Source organism: Takifugu flavidus, chromosome 14 (assembly GCF_003711565.1).
Source record: "Takifugu flavidus isolate HTHZ2018 chromosome 14, ASM371156v2, whole genome shotgun sequence".
NCBI classification, from domain to species: domain Eukaryota; kingdom Metazoa; phylum Chordata; class Actinopteri; order Tetraodontiformes; family Tetraodontidae; genus Takifugu; species Takifugu flavidus.
In genome coordinates, this window is record NC_079533.1 from 7,870,116 (window position 1) to 7,893,343 (window position 23,228).

Genomic DNA, 23,228 nt, shown 5'->3' on the forward strand with positions numbered 1-23,228 from the left:
ACAGCTTGTTAAACACTTTATTTTTAGTGTCATTCCACAAAATTGAAAGTAACTTTACAAGCTGTGGCCAGGCGACCCTCTTTCCTTCCCTAAGCAAAACGCCCATGTTTAGTGTAATAAATGTAACAAAAACACAAGTCAGATAAATGAAATGTTCCACAGCCTCAAAAGAGACAAAAAAAAGCTCTAGCTGAAGTCAAAAAAATAAACTACTTTACAATCAAACGTTTGAGAGAAGTACGGATACTCAATACAACGTGTAAAGACGTTTATAAAATTAAACCGCCAAACTACTTGAGGGTCAGGACCATGAACACTGATCAGATGAGAGTTTGGGTGTCCTGGAAGGTCAGGATTGTAAGAAATTCTTTTGCAGTCCAAATGAAATCAGGGGGATTTCCCAATTCCACCCTGAATCACAGCTGCAGAAGTAAGTGATAAAATACACCTTCAATACAGGATTCTGAATGTTCAGCTTTATATTGTACCGCTCAGAGTTAACTCACCAGTCACCAGTGCTGGTAACTCGCCCGTCACCAGTGCTGGTGACTGGGTCCGCTGTTGTATCGCGGGTGCTGACGTACGACTCTCATGCTGCGGTATTTGTACACGATGCTTTGACTTTTCTTGAATGTTGGCTTCTGAGGTGGGAAGGGCCGTGGCACAAACGTCTCCTGATGTGCAGTAAAGAAACAGTTACTGACAATTGTTAACAAAGGAGGAAACGGCTGATCTGCCGTGCACACACCATTAGGGGTCTTCTATGTCCTGACAACTCGGGGCCCGGCCTTCTGAAACCACCGGGGAATCTCGGCCTCTGAAAAACAAAGACCAAAATAATCTGCACAGAGGAATCCATTTAAGCATCTTGAATTAAAGCGCTCTGGCCAGCCTGTAATTGCTGATATTAGAAGGTTGTTACAACATCAACGACATTAACTCACCTGCAGAGGTCCAGGTCCTGGTCTCCGGAAGGGCCGTCCAGTTCTGTGGTCCGGCATCATGCCGAAGGGCCTGAAACTGAGACATCCAAATGACGATGGTTACTAATGAAGCACTTAACCTCGACAAAACCTTGTTTCAAATATACTTTTGACACGCACCCGTACGCCCTCTTGTCCAGGTAATTTCGCCTTTGCTCGTCAGGAAATGACCTCGAATCACTTGTCTTTGAAAGCCGGCTGGATTCTGCATCGTCGTCGTCGTCATCATCATCATCATCATCTTCTTCTTCTTCTTCATCATCATCTTCTTCTTCTTCGTCATCATCATCATCATCTGTAACGTGTTTGAACAAAGAAATACCTTTAAAATTCCAGAAAATTCTAGTATAATAGACAGACAAGGAAACAGGAAACCGACTGATTCATTGTTCAATAACTGACTCGCCTGGTTTGGATTTTGGGCTTTGGGATCTGTGAGGAGAGCCGTCCTTGGACGAGGAGTCCCAGTGGGACAGAACAACAAGGTCCCGTTTCTCTATCGGAGATGACCTGGGGGAGGACCAACAGACCACTTAGTCCACATTTCTACCCCGATGACATGAACATTTTACATCAAGTTCATTATTCCATTATATTTAAAACACCCTGCCAAGTCAACAATTTAAAATAATTACGTTTGCTTTGCAGGCATACCAAAAATCATAAAGCCATGCTTCACATAACGGTACTTACAAAACCACGGATTGTCCATGCTCCTTTTAGTCCTACTTTTGTATCAATTGTACTCAATGTGTGCGCTCCAATTAGTTTGCGGTAGCTAGACCGGGCAAATCTGGATGAGAACTTTATCAAATCACATCTTCCATTATTCCTCCCTCAGAGGTACAAGATGATAACCAGGGCAGTTAATCCACCGTTTTCAGCCATCCAAAGCATTTCAGCAGATGTAAGACGTTGATGAGTTGAGACATTTAGGGATGGAAAGCAAGGGGGGTCATCAGGTCCAGGTAGCTGGGCTGGTCATCTTGATGGCGTTAACGTCCAGTGACTTTATAGACGATTTACTGATCACAAGTCCAGGCCTTGATTTGACTGAAGACTCTGTGGTTCCCACAATCGACATTCCCTTTAGAACTTTTCAAACATTTGGGCTTTCGACATCAACTTAAGAGAAGGCAGACATTTAATGTATAAAAGGAGGGGGCCCGTTTGTGCTCTTCCAGTGGCATTTCCAGGTTCCAGGAGAATAAAGGGCTGATGTGGAAAGGCTGATGTCTAAACTTCATTTGATGGACTGATCCAGGTTGGGGTGACCTGCTCACAAGCGTTCACAAGAGAAGCTCAGACTTCAACTCTTCTCATTGATCTTTGGGGTTCCACTTTGATCCTTTAATGATCTGTGTCTTCTCAGCAAGACCACAGTTGTCTCATTCATTTCAAATGGCTGCTGTGTGGTTGCCGTGGAAATTGGTGACACATGCCCGTTGCTCATTCCAGAGTTTTCCGAATGCCTCATCGTAGTCCTTCATGCCAGCTGCAGCTACTGCTTAATACATGCATCCTTGTCTGGATACACTGGAGTGGAAGTCAAGACTCTGGATCACATGAGGAAAAACAGCTCTTCCCGGGAGCTTTTGCAGTTCGTGCCCCACTTACTCAATCGGGTCAATGCAAACATGCAATTGTCACTTGCGATAAAAGGTTAAGAGCGGCAGGATGCATGGCGGAGGACGTGCATGTAAAACAGCATGGCATGAAAAAACTGCGCGCTTTCCAAAGGGCCGACGCTGCGCAGAATTCTAAATTCAATCAACCTTTAAAAAGTAGCACGATTCTAAACTGTTAATTTGCTGCACATGATCGTGCAAGATCCAAAAATGAATGAGAAAGAGGCCGTGTGTATTGGACTCATCCAATTCCAAGGGCAGCAAATTTGTTCTTCAGGGGGGAAAGAATCCTCTAGGAGCGGTTCGTTGCTTTCGTTCTCGTTATATCATCCAACATCCTATCAGCAATAGCTTTAAGTGACGACATTTGTGGTTGCTGTGAGCTCAGCGGAGATTCATCAAACTGGGATGTTCACCAGAAGCAATTCCTCCGAAAATTCGATTCATCAAGTTGCAATTAAACAGCTCGGCACTTTATGGCGCAATCCTCTTCCATCTGAATTTGTTTCCTGATATTACTGTTTTGTGCTTTATCCTGAGATTCGGCCCAGTTTTGTTCTCTTTTGAGGATGAAGACGTCATCAGAACAAGCCGAGGCAGAACTTTCCAACAGCACAAATCATCTTTCTCCACATTCCTTATCAGTGGATTTAACTCTGGGTCAGGCGGCACTGGCTTTAGGGCAGTGTAGATATTATCGAGCGTGTAACATAGCACGTTCTCTTCAGCTCACGTTTCATCAACCGAGCCAGTGTTGCACATTTATCTCATGACATCTCCTTTTTCCACAGCTGGGACCATTTTCACACACATTCTTTGTTGACCTCCTAATCATCATCAAGCCCCTGCGAACAGTGCGAGAAGGAAAATACCATACCTGTGTTTGTTCAAGGCCCGGTGAGACTCCACCTGTTCTTTGCTTGAATCAGAATCTCTTGAAGATGACTTGGTACTGCTGTCCTCTTTGGAGGTTGACTGTTCTGGTTTTCCTCTTGGTTCCAGTTTTGTCAGGGGAAAATCAGACTGGAAACGTCTCTTCCTCAATTCAAGAACAGAACTGACATCTCCCCGAGGAACAGGGTCGCCTAGGCCGAGCCTGGGCTTTATATACGGAGGCAATTTGAGCTTCATGAGGGACTCTGTTCTGACTTGTCTGCTCTTTAGTAGGAAACTTTTATCCCTAAAAGACAAAGGTCTACCACCGAATGGCCTTGCAACATTAAGTGGTTGGGGTCTGTGGTTTTTGGGGTTGCCATAATCCTGTGGAGCGTCTGGTATGCGAATGTCTGATCGCAATCTTTTGCGGGGTCCAGTCTCCTGTGGGTTCTGATGATAGGAAGAAGGCGATGGGCCCCTTTTCCATGAGGGGGACCTTAAAGGGGGCAGGTGAGAGACATCTTGTGCCCTCTCTCTACTGTGGGATCTGCTGCCCTGCCTCTCCCCCGGGCCACGCTGTCGCCTGGAGTCTTGATCAGATGACCACCTGTATTCCATCAAACAATAGAAAAATCATTAAAATGATAGATCCACTGGCATGTCAAGTGGAAGGTGGAATTTTGCTTTTTTTTTCTCTTTTCTTAAAGCAGCCCCCTTGATAATGCCATGACAGAAAGTTGAGAAGTAAAATAATTAAAGATAACACTCTTCTCGCTGGCACTGACACCACAATTAGAGAAACTTAATCCCCGCTATTCACTAGCTGTGGCATACCAGAGGTATTCAATACCATCTGTTTGTTTGGGACGCTTGGCAAGCACCAGGTATCCTCTAAAATACTTTTACCCAGCAGGAGGGACCATTACATCACTCTTGTACCTCTCTGGCATTAAGCCTCTCCCATGCATCTCTCTTGGGCTCCTCTGGGAACTAGAGGGCCTGTGTTCTCCATTGTGTGGATGAGAGAATCCTCCATCCTCATTCCAGCGCTTCAGTCCTGTGTACTCATGGTGCCTTTCTCTGGGACTGTAACGAGGGTAGCGATTTCTGTGATCCGGATGCCCAAATGGCGGCTGCCTTTTATGGCCCCTGAAAGAACCACGGGTGGTGGGTGCCGAGTCTGGCCTCCTGTCAGCTGGGTGGTTGTGAAAATGTCTCGAGGATGGTGGCTGGTGATCTGAGGGGTGGGTATGGAAGTGTGGGCCTCTATGGCTGTGGGATCCACGAGTCGGAGTACGACCACATGAGAAATGATGATCGTAGGGGGGGCGGTTCTGCCTCGGTGGAGAAGGCCTCCTCTGGTTATGGTGCGGTTCCATTTTGGGAGGGTATGACTGATAGGAGTCCTGGTTTGGTGACCTCCAGTGATTAAATCGTGACTCCCTATGCTCTCCCATCAACGGCACTCTTCGGACACCCGGAGGTCGTCCCCTTCCTCTGGATTCCCTTGAGTTATAAGGTGCTTTCGTCGAATAATTCTGGTCATCTCTTCTTTTGGAGTCGGGGCTGTAATTTCCTTCATTCGGTCCACTGCTATGACCATCTCTGTAAGGTCTGATTAGGGCACAAGAGGAAAAACTTCAGATCAAAACTCCTGGTGTAGCTATTTTGTACTCTTGAGTACATAAAGCTTAAAAACAAATAGTAAAAAGTAGCTGGGTACAGCTTCACATAAATAACAGATTACCTGGGTTTCAAACGTGGCGGTCCAAAATGTGGTCGAACCATTTTCGGAAGTCGTTGGATGATCTATAAATAAGCATTAACCATTGTGTCATTTACCCTAAGGGTGAACACTCGCCAGAGTATATTCACATATCTGAAGAAAAAATAGAATAATGCAACAAACGCTCACGACGGAAAATGTCTTCGGTTAACACTTTAACGTCTATGTTGGGCACAAAAGCTAAGGGCCAGTTGGTGTGCTACCCTGAAGTTATGAACAGAGAGGAGACAGCGGTGCACGGTTAAAAAGCTGTTAAGTACAAGTTTCTGGTATGAAAAATCAAAACGGCAACGCAAACGACACAACTCCCGAGTCTCATTTGCTCTGTAACAGATCGTTAGTGAAACACGGTAGCAACCATGCGGGTTTCGGCAAAACTACCGGGAAAAAAGAAAGGGTATTGTTACTAAATAACAACACTTGACTCCCGTAACTATCGAAATCTACCTGAACGAAACTACCACAAGCAAAGTTTGTCTCGTTATGTTAGCGTTGGTCTCAATCCAACCAATAACAGGGCCAACTAGCGTTTGTATTTTTAGACGTACGGTCCTCAGCAAAATGGAATGAACAACCAACGAAAAGGTTACTCCTGCAGACAAATTAAAATAATACACAGCCGTTCGGTGACAGTAGAAATGCTGGTACAAATACACAATATTTCCATTGTAGACTGCGGACAACTTCTTGTGTGTTAGCTAACGACCTTATCGCCTCGCCACATTTGCGAAGGCCTGTTCTTTTTTATGTAGCTAGTTGGTAAAGCTACAAACATGCAAGCACATTACGCGTGTACTTACAAAGCTTTTTACAAAGATTTTTTTGCATCGAAAACTGCAATATTTTATTAGACCTTAGGTTAACTCTTAAATCTACTCACCAAATGGCTAATGTGGAAAGAGCTACGTAATGGAACGACGAACTAACTGAGCTGGTTTTGTTACTCGCGGCCTCGACTCGCAGCGTTTCTACCCACAGCGCCGCCCCTGTCTCGGAATGCGAACTGCATCTTTTTGGTTTTTTTTTTTTCTTCTTCTTTAATTTGGGTCAACCTACTGACTTAAAGGCTTATATAAATATAAATCTACATACATCAATGTCGTCCTGGTTTGCAAAATATCAATAAACTAAATGGGGTGGAATTGCTCGTGTCACACCCAACCTCATTTATCCATTCGTGAACCTAGTAAAATGAGTTTGGAAATGCTCCTTGTTTTTAGTTTTCTTAAGGTTGGTCAACATGTCACACAACATTTTGTCATGATTATAACCTATTTAGCTAGACAATTACACAGAATTGTGAATCAAGTGAACTTCAACGATTACATGCCCAAGACTTTTGATAAAAATGATATATATCATATATATTTGCGCGGTCTCCAAAACAGCAGAAATGTCTTGCAAGTAAATGTTGCTTTTGACAGGTTGCAACAGTTTGGAAAGTCCCCAGATCCAGCAATTAAGTTGCCATCACTGCAGGAAAGGTAAGGAATGGGAACATTCTGCAATTCTAAACAGTGAATTAGGGATAGTATATACGTGGGTAATTATACACCTTTTGCTATATGAGCTAAATTTTAATTTTGTATTTGCCCTACAATTCCTTAACTGGAACAGAAACATGATAATTCAATACATAGATAAATGATAAATGATAGATACCAATGAATAAGAATTCAAACAGAGCATTTTGCAAGAAGAAAAATATATCACATACCAGGGCAAATATTGCAGTAATTATTATGAATTAATTCATTAACATAAATACAAACAAAAAATCATGACACACATATATATGAGAAAATAAAGATCAAATAATGCCAAAATGTATTGAAGGTACTGAAAACTAAATGCAATCACGGATGGTGTTGATCAGACAAACGCAGAACATTTTTGTTTGCTTGTTTATTGTCATTTTACATGAGTAGCCTATGCTAACCATAAAGTTAATGCAAAGCTTAGAGCTGCAAATTTGCTCAATTTTAAAAATCACCCCTATTCAAACAGTACTTTTCTCAACACAAAACAGTTTTTAAATATGCAATACAGTAAATACCTGCTAATTGGTGAATCTGTAACATACACACAGGAACAGGTTATCTAATGTTTGAGGATTACAGTCCTTTATTTTATTTTCTAAGTGACATTACAAAGCACAAATTAATTAGATTTATATTTTCTGCATTTTGGACATGAGACGATGATGGTTTAGGCATCACAGTTTATACACAATCCTAGAGGGTTTAAACATACACGAGTAAAGGACCCGCACTGAACTTCAGGAAATGATGAGACGCTCTCAAGGTGTCTTCACTAAAATTGCACATGGGTGTAATACTGGAAACGATATCGTCGCATTTTAAAGATTGATGATTGGTTAAGATAATACAGGTGAAGACTTCACTGAATGTCACAAAATTGCAAGAATTAATTCTAATGGCCAATAATTACCGGACCTAAAACGGATTTAACAGATTTTATACTTCAAGAATGCCAAAGTTGGCAAGTAGCCTTTGAATGAAATTACTGTTTAAGATTTAAAGCAATTCAAGTCCTTCAATAAACTTGTTTATGCACGATTTGAATGTGAGATGACATTCAATTCTTTAGTTTTAGAATGTCCCATCTCAGCTGCAGTAAGTGCTAGTTAACAGAACAAAAGAACAGTCATCTGAAGGATGAAGTGAAGGATTGGGAGACTTTGTTATATCTATGGAATTCCTGCAAAGTCGATCATTGCTGCATGCAGGATTAGCATTGCTTGATAAGAGTGATTCTCCAAGAACTTTTATTTTTAGCACGTTTTAGCAGCACTGAATTTCTAACCATCTATAAAATGCAAAACATTCTTTTGGGATTATTTGTGTGAGCATCTAGCTAAAGTTAGGGCATACGAGAACAGAATAATTCCTTTTCTGCCACTGAATTTTATTTAATCTCTGCATCTCTATGGCTATATTCCCATTAATGCAGCCATAAGGAACTAAGTGCTAAGTTTATTTGAGGAGGGAGGTGACATTCCAATGAGCTTTTTGTCCGACACGGGACTAACAACGCCGTGAATAAGGTTCTTGTTGCAGTCACTGATGCTGACCTCGGGGGATAGTTTGGGGCAGGTGAGGCTGCCTGTCAGGTCCATCAGATCCTCCAGAGCTCTGCTGTTACTCACGCTGCTGTGCTGAAACTCACTGACTGGTGAGAATACCGGGATTGAAATAAGATCCTCCCTTGACGTAGGGCTGGAATGCAATCAGAAACATTTCCTAATGGCTCCACTGATCAATCTAATACGAGTGATTGGAACAGCTGGATGACCTACCTGATCTCCATGGACTGCATCTCGTCACATGAATCCTTCACACCCAGAGGCTCCAGCTTGATGACTGGTGTGGACACGAGTCCTCCTGTCAGGTGGGTCCCAACAGGTTTCCCATCCACCCAGAACCCTTCTTTAGCTTTTCCCTCTGGAGCGGACCCACGCGGGCTTTGCTGTGTGTTTATCCCAGCAGCTGCATGGCCTCTCATCAACGCACTGGCTTCACCATTTGCTGTTCCGTTCATCACGCCTTGTTTTTCCTTCACTTTAGCCTCTTCTGAAAGCTTTGGTGACACCACGCTTATGCGGTCGGTGGTCTTCAGTCTTGCTTGGCTCGCCTGCCCTCCCTGCTGGAGGAGGATATCCATCTGTCTGTGCTCATCACTGGTTTTCAGCTTTGCCTCAGCCGTGTTCAGGTGATGACTGTTGTCTTTGGCCAAAAGCTGCTTCTTGTTGTCCTCCTGTGTTGCCTCAGCTGGGTCTTTCTTCACGTGAGCACGTTCTGTCATGCTGACTGTGCTTGGTTCTTTTTGCTCTTTAACCTGGAACTCAACTTTTTGGTTTGCTTGCACATTCATCTGTGTTTTAGATTGAACTGTCTTTTGATCACCTGTGGAGGATAAAAAAAACAACACTACTGTGCACTTTAATATATTTAGACCATTCAACCAAAAATAAATAAAACCCACTCTTAGATATTGAATGCAATAAATCCACATTTCTGAGATAAGTTCAGCATTTTTGGATTATGTAGTGTTGTGTCACCTCCAAGTTGGTTCTTTTCTCATTCTCATAGTACAGCACATTTATTCTGTTCAATTATATTTTTTAAAGATGGGGATTTGGGGCACTGGGGTTGACCTGAGGGAACCTTCTCACATCTGCACGCTCGATTTCATCCATTGGATTTTTGTGTGATTCTGAAGGCCAGTTTTGGAGAGAGTCCTGGTTGCTTTCGAACTTCCTCTATTTCGGAATGATGGAGGCCGCTGTGCTCTTGCCACCATTAAGTGCAGCTGGAATACTTTTTGTAGCGCTACTCAGATCGGTGATAATTATGTCGATTATTATTTAAGCTTCAGGTTTTTCTTATTTCAATTTGCAAAAAACAAACTTGGCTCTGAGGGCAACAACCACCCCTGCTGCCTTTGGCACTGTTTCACCCCTGTCCCTGCTTTAGGACTTAGTATTCTTCCAACCTCTTATCACCACTGAGTGGGAATAACACTGGAAAACCTTTGTTGAGTTGGGTCTGACAGCGGTTTTCATCTCATCTTGGGGTGCGTATTCCAAAACCGGTCTCAATTTTTCTCTATCACGTCAAGTTTTTGAAATAAAGGATCCCCTATTGTTCAAAGTATCCCCTATAGGATATTGATAATACGGACATACTGGGAGCTACACACGTCTCATCGCACAGGCTCAATTGTGACTACACAATTTGCCAAATAACTGGAGATGAGTCCAGTCATAATCAGTCTGACTACAGCTAATCAATGGAATTTGGCTAATCCGGAGGGGAAGCTGCGGAGGAAAAACAATGACTGCAGTTTTGGAATCAGTGTGTCACTTTTAGTTTTAATCATCATAAAAATCTAACTCAACCAATCTTTTTTTTTTTTTTTTCAAATTGTTCCCCAGTATAATCTAATCTTGTTTGGACTAATCTTGTTATATCTTCAATGATTTTGTGTCTCTTCCTCTCATTTGTCTTTTTTATTTTTTTTACTTTTTAAAAATGCTATATAACTTTTGGTTGGAGGTTATCCCATTTGGCTGCATCTCTTCTTTTTTAAGTCTTTAATCATCCTCCTGTGGTTCACCTTTTTGTCCTTACCTTCATTTATATTTGGCTCTGCTCTCCACATATGTTACTGGCTCCTGCCATCTTGACCTCTGACCTATGACTGCTTTTACTCACCTCAGACCAAAATGAAAAAATAATGATGTCCTTTTAGGATTATCCAGATGTATTCATGTATTCGTCCCTTTCACTGCTTTACAACATCGAATTAATTTAACGTTGTTTGAGTTTAACATACCTTAGTAATCAATATACTGATGATTTCTTCTATATTTTATCTGCTGCAAAGATGTTTGTTGGCTTTTACAGTGAATTAAATCAGCCTCTGTACAGCTTCTTTACAGTAGGACTGGAACAGTGAGAGTGTTACACTGCAGAGCATTCCCTAAAGGAATCTTCCAAGGGCAATTTTAAGAGCAGATAATTCTACCCTCAGCTCCAAGTGCACTGCATCACAGTATAGAAAATGCAAGATCAGCACTAAGAGGAAAGTCAGCGGCTGTTCCTGCATATTGCAGAAGAATATAAATCCTGCAATATGATTCTTTAAAAAAAAAAAAGCATGTCCAGAGGTAACTGTTATCCTGAATATTCAAAATCATAATAATCAGAATTACTGCATACAAGGAGAAAAGAATGCAGGCTGAAATTGTGGCATCTGTTGTACTGAAATGCCACAAAAACCAAAAACTAAAGTCATGCGCTAAGTAAGCTCAAGACAATAAATGAATCACAACATAGGCCAACCATGCCCTGTTTGCATTTTTACAGCTGCAAGGCATACAGAGACGGGTAGAGGAGGCAGGGACGGCAAGCAAACGCAAGTGGCTTTAGGGTGACTGAACAACGCACTAACCTGGAGATAAAACAGGCTTTGTGTCCACCTGCTCCTCCCTCTGATTCAGTGCAGAACAGAGACAATCACATCAACATTTGGGGGTAATCAGGACGCAAAACACAAGTCTCACCACCAGTAAAATTTAATTATGAAACAGAAAAGAAGGGTTCTCAAATCAAAGAGAATGATCGCACGATCAGCGGGTGTTTAAAGTGGCACGTCTGTTTGACAGCAGTGTCTCTCTACAGTACCTTCAAGTCTGCTTCCCCTTTTCTAGTTCTCCTCATGATCTCCTCCAGTCTCTGCAACAGAAGATGGAGATGTATTTTATCAGAGGATGGTGTGTGTGTGTGTGTGTGTGTGTGTGTGTGTGTGTGTGTGTGTGTGTGTGGGAGCAGACCTTTTTTCTTAGTTGCCTCTCTTCCTCCTCCTGTTGCTTCTGTATCTCTCTGTCTTGTTGCTGTCGCTCTGCAGTTTCCTGAGCCATTAATTTTGCTCTTTCTCTCTTTTAAATCGGGGAGAAAATATTCTGGATTATTTTCCACTGACAACAGGAGGGGCATCAAAACAAACCAAAACCCCACGTAAATTAGATATACTGCATGTGGTAGTGGGGGAGGGTAATGACCTCACCTCTTTTTCCAGTTGGGATTGTTGCTCTTTCTCTTTGTTTTCTTGGTTCTGTCTGTCAAGTTTCTTCACTTCTCGAGCTTTTGCCTCCTGAAGTTGTTGCTCCTGCAAACGTTGCTTCCTCTCCTGCTCCTCTCTGACTCTGCAGTGCATGTAAAGACCGAAAGACCCGTGTCCACTTCATGGTTTCTCTAAGAGACACTTTATTCTGTAAACTCACCTTCTTTCTTCCTCAAGTTCCCGCTTTTTTTCCTCCAGTTCCTTCTGTGCTCGGGCCTGACGCCTGCGCTCTGTTAGCATCCTCGTAGCCTCTTCTGCATTCGTTGTGCCAGCCGCAGCTTTCACTGTGCATGGTGCTGATTCAGATAGATATAATGAAAGCTTCGTTAATATGTTCTTAAACTGAATTACATGTAAGAATTCACTTGCATCCTTGTCAGTGGCACCTTGTTTTGACTCTCCATTCTGAGCACTGCCCTGCACCTTCTTCTCAGAGGAATCTGTCTTGAGAGGCGTGTGGTTCTTTCTGTCAGGGGACTGATTTTTGTTCTGTTCAGAAAGGTGGACTTTAGCAGACTTCTCAAAAACTTGACCTTTATTTGGCCCCGATTTGCTCATTTCAACCTTTGCCTCAGCTGGATGCCCGATGTTGTTGTCAGTCGTCTTCTTGTCTGTCATCTGCTGCTTGGTTTCTCTCTCCACAGTCTTCTCTTCTGCTCTCCTGTCACTGGTTGAATATTTTGGCGGATATCTTGTTGGAGAGTAATGTGTGTTGCCTGGAGACTGAGAGCGCAACTTAGATCCCAATCTGCAAAAACACACAGCTGATGTTTCATCTGAGAATTTAAGACATTTTACCCGCATGTTTCAGTTCCACAACACAAATATGGTCTCACTTGGAAGTGGGTGCCAAGTGTTTAGTGACACTAGCAGGAGATTCAGATCTTCTTATGGGGGATACACAACCGGGAGATGCAGTTCTTCTCTCTCTACGCAGCCTTTCTTTCTAAACATTTAACGTGGACAAGAAACATAAGCTGCCCACTGTGTTCTGACACTGGCAGGTGAGGTGTGAAGGTGTACAAACGCCAACCTTGGGGGTATTAGGAGTAGACTGAGAGCCTCCCAGATGAAATCCAGCTCTGCTGTGATCTGCAGGGTTGAGTGAGCTGCGGAGAGGGGACCTGTGTGGGCTGCAGGGCGCTGCAGGATAACAAACAATGGACTTTTCAAGGTAAATGACAGTTAAAGAAAGTGACAGACGAATGATAAATGGTCAGTGGGCGTAGGTGGACAGTGTGTGCCGCATCCAGTTGAAGCTCAGTTTTAAGAGACGGTCAGACGACGTTGCAGAAAAGATACATAGGAGAACACCTTGCGTCGGACGTTGCAGTAGTTTGAAGTTATTGAATGTTAAATGATGAATATGGCTGCACATCAGTTTTACAATATTTGTTGCAGCAAAGTGTCAAAGTGGTCATAATGAAATGAGCACTTAATTTCAAACACAATTGGGCTAAATGCTGCTTTATAAAGAAAGAGAGGCAAGTACTTTCCTACAAAGAATGATGCATTCACACACATGCCAGCATGCCAGCTATTAATAATAATCCCTAACTCAATTTCCAACATTTGCGGCATGTGACACTATGACTGAACATTGATATAAACTTAAAACCAGACTATCTACCCCGCCAGGTCATCCATCACCCTTCTCCGCCGTATTATCTCTAAAGAGTGCAGCCATCCCAGTGGGAGGTCTGTATCTGTGTCTATTTTAGTGCACATACTTCTATTCTAGGTCATGTGAAATTAATCTCTGAAATGGCCTCCTGCAAGGATGCAGTCAGTGCCATTTATCCGCTTAGATTTGGAAACCTAACCCGACTTTATAACAGAACAAACAAATCCATCTTCAAACCTTGAGAAAGGAGCCGTGTGGGAGGGAACATTGAGAATTTCCAAAAGACCCATTCATCTTTTCCTAGTTCCTGTTCCGGAGATAATTAATCCGGGGAATTGAGCTGATTTGAGTCAGACACACAGCAATGCTGGGCTGACAGATATATTTGATCAATTTAAATCGGTTTCCTTCAAAATAATGCCTTTTGCACGATACAGAAACAAACACAACATGCACACATGACAGTGAGAGGACAATTGTTTCCGGTTGAAATGTCAGGTCCAGCCTAAGACAAGCAAACACTGAGACGCTAACGGTTGGACAAACAGGAAGGGAGAAACATTTGGGTGGGCAAAAGTGGGGGCTTAACTTTACCAGATTCGCTGACGGCAGGAAGGGGGGAGGCAATGCCATGGGGGAAGGCGGAGGTGGCAGAAAAAGGGAGTGGGACATTCTCACTTTCACCTACAGGCAGCAGGCGGAGCAGAGCAGAGCAGAGGTGAGCAGTCAGAGTTAGGAACATTTTTTTTTTTTTAAAAACAACTCCTCATCCTCATTTAGAGCTGGATGATAACTGAGATTATAGGATGTGTAACTCTATCTTTTCTCTATAAGGAGTAACACTTTGTGGTTTCTTCAGAAGCCAGTCTTAAACAAGACACACACACTCACAATGAAATGAAGTGATACAACAAACTGCAATTATTTCAAATCCTGCTGCCTTGTTGCTAGTCGCTGTCCTGTTACAGCCAAAATAATGGCAAGGTTAGAAATGTTTTACCAGCTCCTGCCGGGAAGCCTCTGCTCCAGCGTTTATTCCGCTGCTCCAGCTGAAGGCTTCGCTCCATTGAACGTCTCATTAGGGCTTCCAACCGCTCCTAGGTGCACCACAACAGAGTTTTATTTAATACCCTGACTGCTTTCTTGCCCTTTTAACCATAAAAAAACAATTTAAGATGAATTGCATTGGTCAGATTTCTCATTAGGGGCGGCACGGTGGTGTGGTGGTTAGCACTGTAGCAAGAAGGCCCCGGGTTCGATCCCCGGTTGGGACTGAGGCTGGGGACTTTCTGTGTGGAGTTTGCATGTTCTCCCTGTGCCTGTGTGGGTTCTCTCCGGGTACTCCGGCTTCCTCCCACAGTCCAAAGACATGCATGATTGGGGATTAGGCTAATTGGAAACTCTAAATTGCCCGTAGGTGTGAGTGTGAGAGAGAATGGTTGTTTGTCTATATGTGTTAGCCCTGCGATTGACTGGCGTCCAGTCCAGGGTGTACCCTGCCTTGGCCCATTGTGCTGGGATAGGCTCCAGTCCCCCCACAACCCTCAGTGGAGGAACAAGCGGTAGAAAGTGAGTGAGTGAGTGAGATTTCTTATTAATTCTGCCGACCCTTTCCTCCTCGAGCTGCTGCCTCCTCTTCTCCTCCACCGCAGCCCTGCGGAGCTCCTCCTTATGCCTCTGCTCCTCCAGCCGCCTCCAGCGTTCCTCCACGGTGCGTTCATACTGCAGCCGAGCTCTACGCTCCTTCTCCCGGATCAGCTGCTCTCTGGCCGCTGAAAGCGAAACATTCTGCTCCATATACTCGCGCACGGTAGAAAAGAGTAATAACTGGAACAAATACACTGTGTGGCTTCAAACCTGGCAGTTCACAGAGGCGTTTAAAACAAATACTTTTAGACAAGAGATAAACCAGCAACTGTAAGACTTGGAATCAGAATTTCCTGCATGCCAGAAATCTGGTCATTCAGAACAGCCGCTAATATTAAATGACAGCTAATTTTGTGGCAACTCTTTGATCATGTCATGTTTTCTAACATTACACTGGTTGTCAGTTCAAAAAGTCTTGAAGAAGGAATAAACCAAATGCCTTTAACTTGCAACTATAGGAAAATATGCGTTTCTTACCAAGGCTTCTCTCTCTCTCCTCCCGCCTCTCCTTGGCTAATCGCATCCTGTCATCCGTTCTCAAGTAACCCTCCACAACTGAGGGATAGTTGAAGATGTCACAGCAGGGATAAATGAGCAGGAACAAAATAGACCGCAATGGAAAATAAGACATTTTTTGGAAAGAAACACGCTTACTTTGCTTAGCTGCTTGGTTACTGATGTTTGACGACAAATGCGATGGAGAGGCATATCCGTTGACTTGTGGCTTCTTCTCTGTGTTCATCAGATCTTTAATCATATTGAGAAGAGAAAGAACACATGCTGCTTTAACGCAAAGACGCTGACATCTGCGCCACAGTCGTGACCTGCAGTGTACTCTGATTACCAGCAGAGGGAGACCTTTGTATGGCACTGCTGTGCGTTATAAGTGCCAACGAGCCTCATGCCAAGGGAAGAATTGATGCAATATGTGGCACAGGTCCTTGATATAACAGCCAAATCCACCAGAGGTTATGACCTATCATGCTCATTATCATTACAACTTTACACAGATGCAGATGTTTATGTTGTTCAGATAAGACCACCATCGGTGTGGCTCATTGACAGGATGTTGGTTGGTTGGTTACTTACTTGTTTTTGCTGATCTGGATGGAGAACTGTGAGCATTTGTTGGGGATCTTTTGTCAGGAAGCAGGTTGATGGAGGGTGATGAAATCTTTTCAGCTGGGGGCACATACAGGGACCTTAACTTTAATTTATATTGACTTTCCATTTAACTCTAACTTAAACTCATCCCTAACCTTACTGTTAAACTTCAAAACACAAGAATTCAAATTTGACATGAAGGGAATGACGCAGCACCAATGGACTGATACACAAACAAAATGAGACAGGAAGGAGATTGAACAAATCAATGAATCAACTAATGTCACATCACACTATGCAACAAAATTAAATAAAATGTATACAAAAGGATACAATTAAAGAATCAAACCCAGATCCTGACAAGTACAACTGCATTACAGTTGACAGCTGCAACTCTGAACTAATGTAATAACTAAGATTTTGCACAAAGAGGATGCTCATTTTCAAAGGAATATTTCTGATATAGCTATTCACATCTACCATCACCACCATTAGATCCACTTAATCGTTAGTGATTGATTTGTGATCGCAAATTAAGCTTTATTTTAGCTAATGGGTGAACAGATGCTGCTCCTATTTCATTTTTATCTGTAAATCCAAACACTCACTCCAGAACAGTCATCTCTCATTTTGCGTTGAACTATTGTGACAAGTCTGCTCTACTTTCTGGAATAGTTAGTCAGGCAATTAATGAGATTTTTATTCTTTCGGGCCATAGATAGTGGTTTCACACCATCACCCTATTCTGGAAAAGGACCCAGCCTCAGCTGAGAAGGACATGACACAATAGTTTGATGCTAATGGGAATTAAATGCCAGGACTTCCTCTCCACACCCATTCTGTTATCAGATTGAATGGCGTCATCATAAATTCTGAGCTGTTTTTGCTTTAAAGTGATCGGCGCCCTGACTTAAAGCTGATATGGTGCCACAATAAGGTGTCAATCGAACAATGGAAGAAAATTAGAAACGCATAGAAAGTCACTCACCAAACACAAGCTCAATTTTACATGAAAATAAAAAAATCCAATCTAATTACGACCGCTGACCTGCTCCAGTGAAAACAATACGCACAAAGCGAATTAAGAACAGTGTCGCCTGCTCTTCGTTATAGCGGTGGAAATGTCACTGCGTCACTCACGATTCGCTTGGAATCGTTACTCTATTACAGCAAAATCATCGCAATAACAACCTTGCGACTCGGATCTTAGGTTTACCTGTCAGTGTGGTAGATGGAGCGACTGCTTTGGCCATGGTTCTAATCGCATATACGCAGAACACTCCGATGCAGTTAAAGCTGATTTTTGCCCTTCTTCTAAGCAAAAAACACACAAACAACGCCAAACCCCTCCAAAAAGCCGAAGTCCGCTCAAATGGATTGTATGAATGTCATTGTGGGAGGAGAGAGAGAGGGCACAGCAGAATGATGTGTGAACGATTCGGGGGGATGCTGGGGCAGAGATGACGCTGCGCACAGTCGAACTGATTATTGATGGAGCGCTCTGTGCGTCAGCGCGTAAAAACAATCTAGTCCAACGGTACATGGGGGAAAAGCTAACACAAAACAGTTTTTAGCGAGGTTAATGGTGGTTTGGATGCAACGACAGAGTCTCTCGGTGTGTTTCTAGCAAAATTTGTGCATGTGAAATAAAAATTACACCATATGGTTTATCGTTTATTGTATTGTTATTGCATGGTGTTCGGAAAATGGATCAAAACCAGACTCTGAAACAGAGAATACAAGAATATATAATATAAGGAAATTCTATTCTATTATAGCTACCGTTATTTTAGCAAGGATTTGACAGTAGGTGGCAACAGTGAGCATGTTATCTGAGGTATATTTATCAGGACAGAGAAGAAGAGAGAAACCGGAACACAAGGAAATATGAAGTACAGAGGAGGCGAATGATACAGACCTAAAAAAACTGAAAATACGGCCAAGTATAGGTGATAAGCTGCGAAGTAGCTCAGGGAGTTAAAGCGTCAGGGTTGTATATAAAGTTCTGACAACTATAACTGGTATATAGTTTTTTGTCGACAGGTTTTCCTCGCTTAAGTAACACTCCTAACCAGTCGGTGGCGCTAATGCACCGAAACGTTGTCTGAAACCGCCATAAAACCAAAAAAGAAGAAGAAAGAAACCGGAAGGACAAAACCTAAGGACGGGGCGTAGCTGTGTGAAGATTGTAGGGTGCAAAATGCTGACCAATATCGGTAATGTGTTGAGAGCCGGGGCTCAAAGAACGGTGAGTACGTGTTTTTAACGTGTTCATTACATGAAAAGATTTTTTTTTTCAAACATTATGCTGCACTGATCCGCATAAATGTGTTGTTTTGACCGATAATACAACTGCCTTTACTGTGCTGACCTTGTTAGGCCGAATGATAGCTTATTTTGCTAACGCTGCTAAAAGCAGTTGAAAGATTTTTTTTATCATTATTATTCCTTAAAATTACGACAGCGTAATTGTGAAGTCCGGTAGTGTTTTATCTGTGATTTGCTTACGTGGCAACACAGCTACTCCTGCAGTTAAGTGATCTGTTCTGATATGCTGCACTATTGGCACAACTTTGTGTTTATAATAGGCAGAATTGAACATGAGACTACATTGTCACTACTGGCACAAAATAACAAGACAGAACTGAATTGCACTATCAGGAATTATGTATTTAAGGACTGCTTACCGCGTTATGTACTAATATTTGTATTTGTTTTCCGGGATCTAAAGTATTTTTCCCAAACAAGCCTGAGGAACTATCCTTTAAATCTTAACTAAGTGTTGACTGATTATTATTATTTTGTATTTAAATCAATATTTTAATGAATTAGGTAGAAAATGAAGGTTTAGTTAACTTGAATTAATATATTTCTGGAAGCGGATTTGAAATCTGTTGTTTTTGTGTGCCGCACTGCAGGGAGCAGCTGCCCTCGTATCAGCACGGGCATATTCTGACTTCACGACCCAAGCTACCTTTGAAATCAAGGTGAGAATTAAGGAAAATGGTCTTTGCTCAGTAATATTGTAGAAAAGTCTCTGAGGTTCTGGGTATTTTCTGCCCTATAGAAATGCGATGTCTACAAGCTGGATGAAGCCCCAGCCACACAGGTGGTTATGACTCGCGATGAGGGTCTGCAGTATTATCGCACCATGCAGACCATGAGGCGTATGGAACTGAAGGCAGATCAGCTCTACAAGCAGAAGATTATCAGAGGATTCTGCCACTTGTATGATGGCCAGGTTAGGAGTGTGGTTTTTTTTACCCCCCTGAATTGCACGCACCCTCCCAGAGGTTGACACATTGACAGCCTAACCTGATGTCCACAGGTATAACTCAATGATATATTTTCTCCCAACCCTGGTAGGAAGCCTGTGCAGTTGGTATTGAAGCAGCGATTAATTTGACAGACCACCTGATCACTGCATATCGCGCCCATGGCTACACATATACTAGAGGAGGGACTGTAAAGGAGATCATGGCTGAACTCACAGGTCAGTCTATCACGTTGAGCTGCTTTAATGGTGTAGCTTTTGTAAATGAGTCTTTTTTCATTCTTTGAGCTAAATTTTTGTTTGAAAAGCCCTTTATAATTTTCAGGTAGAAGAGGAGGTATTGCTAAGGGCAAAGGTGGCTCTATGCACATGTACTGTAAACACTTCTATGGAGGAAATGGAATCGTAGGAGCTCAGGTACATCTTCCTATTTTTAATTGTCAATTAAAAAGACTTTATTGAATCATAATTTTAGAAGGCTTTTGCTGCTTTAAAAACTGTACAAATACATATCTAGTATATACAAAATCAGAATGAAGTCATTTTAACCATCTAACCTGTTTCACACTATAGGATATAAACCAGATGTGTCCAGAGATTCATTTGTCTTTAACTTCCATGTATGCTTTAACTTGCATTTTAACATTGCAGCACATTTTTGTTTTCATTTAAATGAGTTTATCAGTTTAGACTATAGGTAACACCTTATCCCCAGTTAGAGCAGTAAAAAACATGATTTAAAGCTGTAAGTTTGGTGCGTTTTTAGTGTGAGTCCTGACAGGTTCATCCACAAAAATGGGAACTTTTAATATTAAGATGAACTAAATGTGATAACAATGCTCAGGTTCCTCTGGGTGCTGGTGTGGCTCTGGCCTGCAAATACCTCGGCAAAAATGAGCTATGCGTCGCTCTGTATGGAGACGGTGCTGCCAACCAGGTATGGTTGAAAATAATACCTAACCAAGCGCATACCGATTCTTGACCGATGGACGTCAGCTGATGTCTGTGTGCTTTGCAGGGCCAAATATTTGAAACCTACAATATGGCAGCACTTTGGAAGTTGCCCGCCATATTTATTTGTGAAAACAACAGGTACGGTATGGGCACGTCAGTGGAGAGGGCTGCAGCCAGCACAGACTATTACAAGAGAGGAGAATTCATCCCTGGTCTCAGGGTACCATTCTTACTTTTTGTTTTATTACTATGTTTTGCAAAATCTTGATGTTGGTGTAATGACAGTGGCTGAGGTGTAAAAAGTTTGGATGTCCTGTGACCAGGTGGACGGGATGGATGTTCTTTGTGTTCGGGAAGCAACGAAGCTTGCAGCTGAGCACTGCCGGTCTGGCAAGGCAAGTGAAAACCATTCATTTGTATAAAGCTGGACATGGAACTGTTTATTGTTTCCTCACTGTCCCGTGTCTTTCTTTGTTTTATTAGGGTCCCATTCTCATGGAACTTCAGACCTACCGCTACCACGGACACAGTATGAGTGACCCTGGTGTCAGGTAATTCAGACCTGATTTGAATATCAGCTTAACAATGTTTATTAATGCATTTTATGTAACACTTAACGTCTATTCTTACTGTGCTACTGCTCCTTGCTTTTGCTAACGTCCCACAATAGTGATGCAGAATCCCTCTCGCTGTAGTGACTTTGCAATGCCCTGTCCACACCCTCAGGATGGACTGAAAATGATGAATGAAAAGTATATTGTTTTGGACTAAGTAATGATGCCAGATTATTTTTGATCTTCTAATCATTAATAGTTAAGTATGTGAATATAGACTGCTGGTCTTTGATTGAAGCCAATGCAAATAGAACAATCTTGCTTCATTGAACGTGTACTTACACTAATCGCCACCAGATGGCGACGTTTTGCACTGCAAGTTCAAGTTGTGACACTTGGATTTGGGCTCAGTCGCTCTGTTAGTGCATCCCTACAACACCCCCGCACCAATCTGTCCCTTTTCAGCTACCGTACACGTGACGAGATCCAGGAGGTCCGCGGCAAGAGTGACCCCATCTCCATGTTGAAGGATCGCATGCTCAGCAACAACATGGCCAGCGTGGAGGAGCTCAAGGTAAAATGCAAAGAAACGTGACTGCGCTGCTTTTTAACGGAGCCCACTGCACTGTTAAGCACTTTGTGTGCGTCTCTGTAGGAGATTGACGTGGAAGTGAGGAAAGAAATTGAAGATGCAACTCTGTTTGCCACCACTGACCCCGAGCCTCCCCTGGAAGACTTGTGCAACCACATCTTCCACAACAGTCCGCCAACAGAAGTACGCGGCGTCCATCCGTGGTCCAAACTGAAGTCGGTCAGCTAAAGCTTTTCACCAGCCCGTCGACTCTGTTTTATTGACCTTCACGCGCACTCTCCGAACCGGTGCCTCGAACCCACAACCTTCAGAACATAGTTCATTTTCACACTGTGTGTTAACAGCAAGAACTAAACTCAGCACCAACGTGCTACTTTCAAATTATTTATTCATCTTGACTAAATTGGCCCCCTTTTTTTTTTTTTTTTTTAATAAAAAAAAGACATCAAATCATTTCCTAGCTGGAAATATGCATAACTGTTTTGGAAATAAATTTGATATTTATCCTGTATTATTTAAATTGTTATACATGTAATGTCTATTCCGAATCTACTTCAGAATCTTTAAAATTGTATGTCTGGCTCTTATAATTGATGTATATGAAGGTGAAGTTGTTTACCACCTGATAAACCTCTTGGATAAATAACTATATTTGATGCAGTGTAAAATTAGAATTACCATTTTTTTCCCCTCCATGATGATTTAATAAATAATTGCTTTTGAAATATTTATCTTGCCAAACAACACATGTGCCCGGTAGATCTTGTGTGTTTGTTCATCACACTCCAGACTGAGAATGTGATCCCAAAATGTCAGCACTTTTTATACGGGTGTTCTGCAGGTACTTGGACGCCTGGCGGCTGTCACAAGTCTCCTTCCCCCCCCATGTAATCAGAAAAATTATCACTTCCAACTGCAACTATTCATGTATCATTTTAAGCAACTCTGGCTACGCTGGGAGATCAGCTTCATGTGCAACTGGTATATTTGGCCTGTAAGCTGGTACTTGAAGGCAGCAGCAGGGGTTCGGGAGGAGAGCACATTTTTAATTTCACTCTTTACCTGTCAAATACATAAACACGTTGTTAAACTAAAGACATTGTGGGTTGCAAACGTCATCCTTTAAAATGTCTTGGTTTCTTCTGCAATGTGAATAATTGTATTAATGCCAGTTGGCAGCTGAAATTCAAAATGTATCGAAGCAAACTGTTACACAGAGTGGCAACACTTCATGGAAACGTTGTTTTTATGAGTGTTAACTGTAATAAAGACTAAAGAACTCTGATGACCCCTTTTCCTTTTGTACTGAACAATCCTTTTAAAGAGTTTCCACCTGGATAAAAGTCTAGAATAACTCCTATTTTCATAACAGGAGGTAACGATTTTACATTTAACTGTGTATACTTTTAATGAATCCGCATTTACATGAGTTAGACTCCAGGCCTGCTGTTCATAATGGGTTAGAGAAGCAGATGCGCTTGATAATGATATTGTTACACGCACATATTCTTAATTCTGGGAGCTGGAAAGTTATTTTTAACCAGGTTACTCTGGAGAG

The 23,228-nt window shown here is 42.3% G+C and overlaps 3 protein-coding genes across 8 annotated transcripts; 1 reads left to right on the forward strand and 2 right to left on the reverse strand.

The window, feature by feature from the left end:
• Window positions 1-3: 3 nt before the first annotated feature.
• Window positions 4-6,271, reverse strand: si:ch211-114c12.2 (uncharacterized protein LOC336578 homolog). 3 transcript variants are annotated; one of them, XM_057053492.1, is made up of 10 exons: window positions 6,154-6,271; window positions 5,235-5,296; window positions 4,427-5,101; window positions 3,489-4,094; window positions 1,390-1,493; window positions 1,104-1,278; window positions 945-1,020; window positions 749-817; window positions 507-674; window positions 4-422 (listed from the first exon to the last, which is right to left on the reverse strand). In XM_057053492.1, the coding sequence occupies exons 2-9, from the start codon at window positions 5,273-5,275 to the stop codon at window positions 534-536; spliced, it is 1,887 nt and encodes a 628-aa protein (XP_056909472.1). In that variant the 5' UTR covers window positions 5,276-5,296; window positions 6,154-6,271; the 3' UTR covers window positions 4-422; window positions 507-533. The 3 variants fall into 3 exon arrangements, with proteins under 3 accessions (XP_056909472.1, XP_056909473.1, XP_056909471.1); XM_057053493.1 differs by having other exon boundaries at window positions 4-674; window positions 1,104-1,275; XM_057053491.1 differs by having other exon boundaries at window positions 4-674.
• An 892-nt stretch (window positions 6,272-7,163) lies between these two features.
• map7d2a (MAP7 domain containing 2a) lies at window positions 7,164-17,801 on the reverse strand. Of its 4 annotated transcripts, none has more exons than XM_057053488.1 (18): window positions 17,513-17,801; window positions 16,282-16,374; window positions 15,847-15,939; window positions 15,670-15,747; window positions 15,154-15,317; window positions 14,546-14,642; window positions 14,140-14,229; window positions 12,955-13,064; window positions 12,758-12,867; window positions 12,486-12,669; window positions 12,308-12,398; window positions 12,082-12,217; window positions 11,865-12,003; window positions 11,632-11,736; window positions 11,483-11,533; window positions 11,250-11,289; window positions 8,593-9,199; window positions 7,164-8,512 (listed from the first exon to the last, which is right to left on the reverse strand). In XM_057053488.1, the coding sequence occupies exons 1-18, from the start codon at window positions 17,547-17,549 to the stop codon at window positions 8,257-8,259; spliced, it is 2,481 nt and encodes an 826-aa protein (XP_056909468.1). In that variant the 5' UTR covers window positions 17,550-17,801; the 3' UTR covers window positions 7,164-8,256. The 4 variants fall into 4 exon arrangements, with proteins under 4 accessions (XP_056909468.1, XP_056909467.1, XP_056909466.1 ...); XM_057053487.1 differs by having other exon boundaries at window positions 12,308-12,410; XM_057053486.1 differs by having other exon boundaries at window positions 12,308-12,669.
• A 377-nt stretch (window positions 17,802-18,178) lies between these two features.
• Window positions 18,179-22,955, forward strand: pdha1a (pyruvate dehydrogenase E1 subunit alpha 1a). The gene is made up of 11 exons (XM_057053498.1): window positions 18,179-18,544; window positions 19,215-19,283; window positions 19,364-19,537; window positions 19,663-19,789; window positions 19,896-19,987; window positions 20,415-20,507; window positions 20,589-20,744; window positions 20,848-20,919; window positions 21,008-21,075; window positions 21,544-21,652; window positions 21,734-22,955. The coding sequence occupies exons 1-11, from the start codon at window positions 18,497-18,499 to the stop codon at window positions 21,896-21,898; spliced, it is 1,173 nt and encodes a 390-aa protein (XP_056909478.1). The 5' UTR covers window positions 18,179-18,496; the 3' UTR covers window positions 21,899-22,955.
• Window positions 22,956-23,228: the final 273 nt, after the last annotated feature.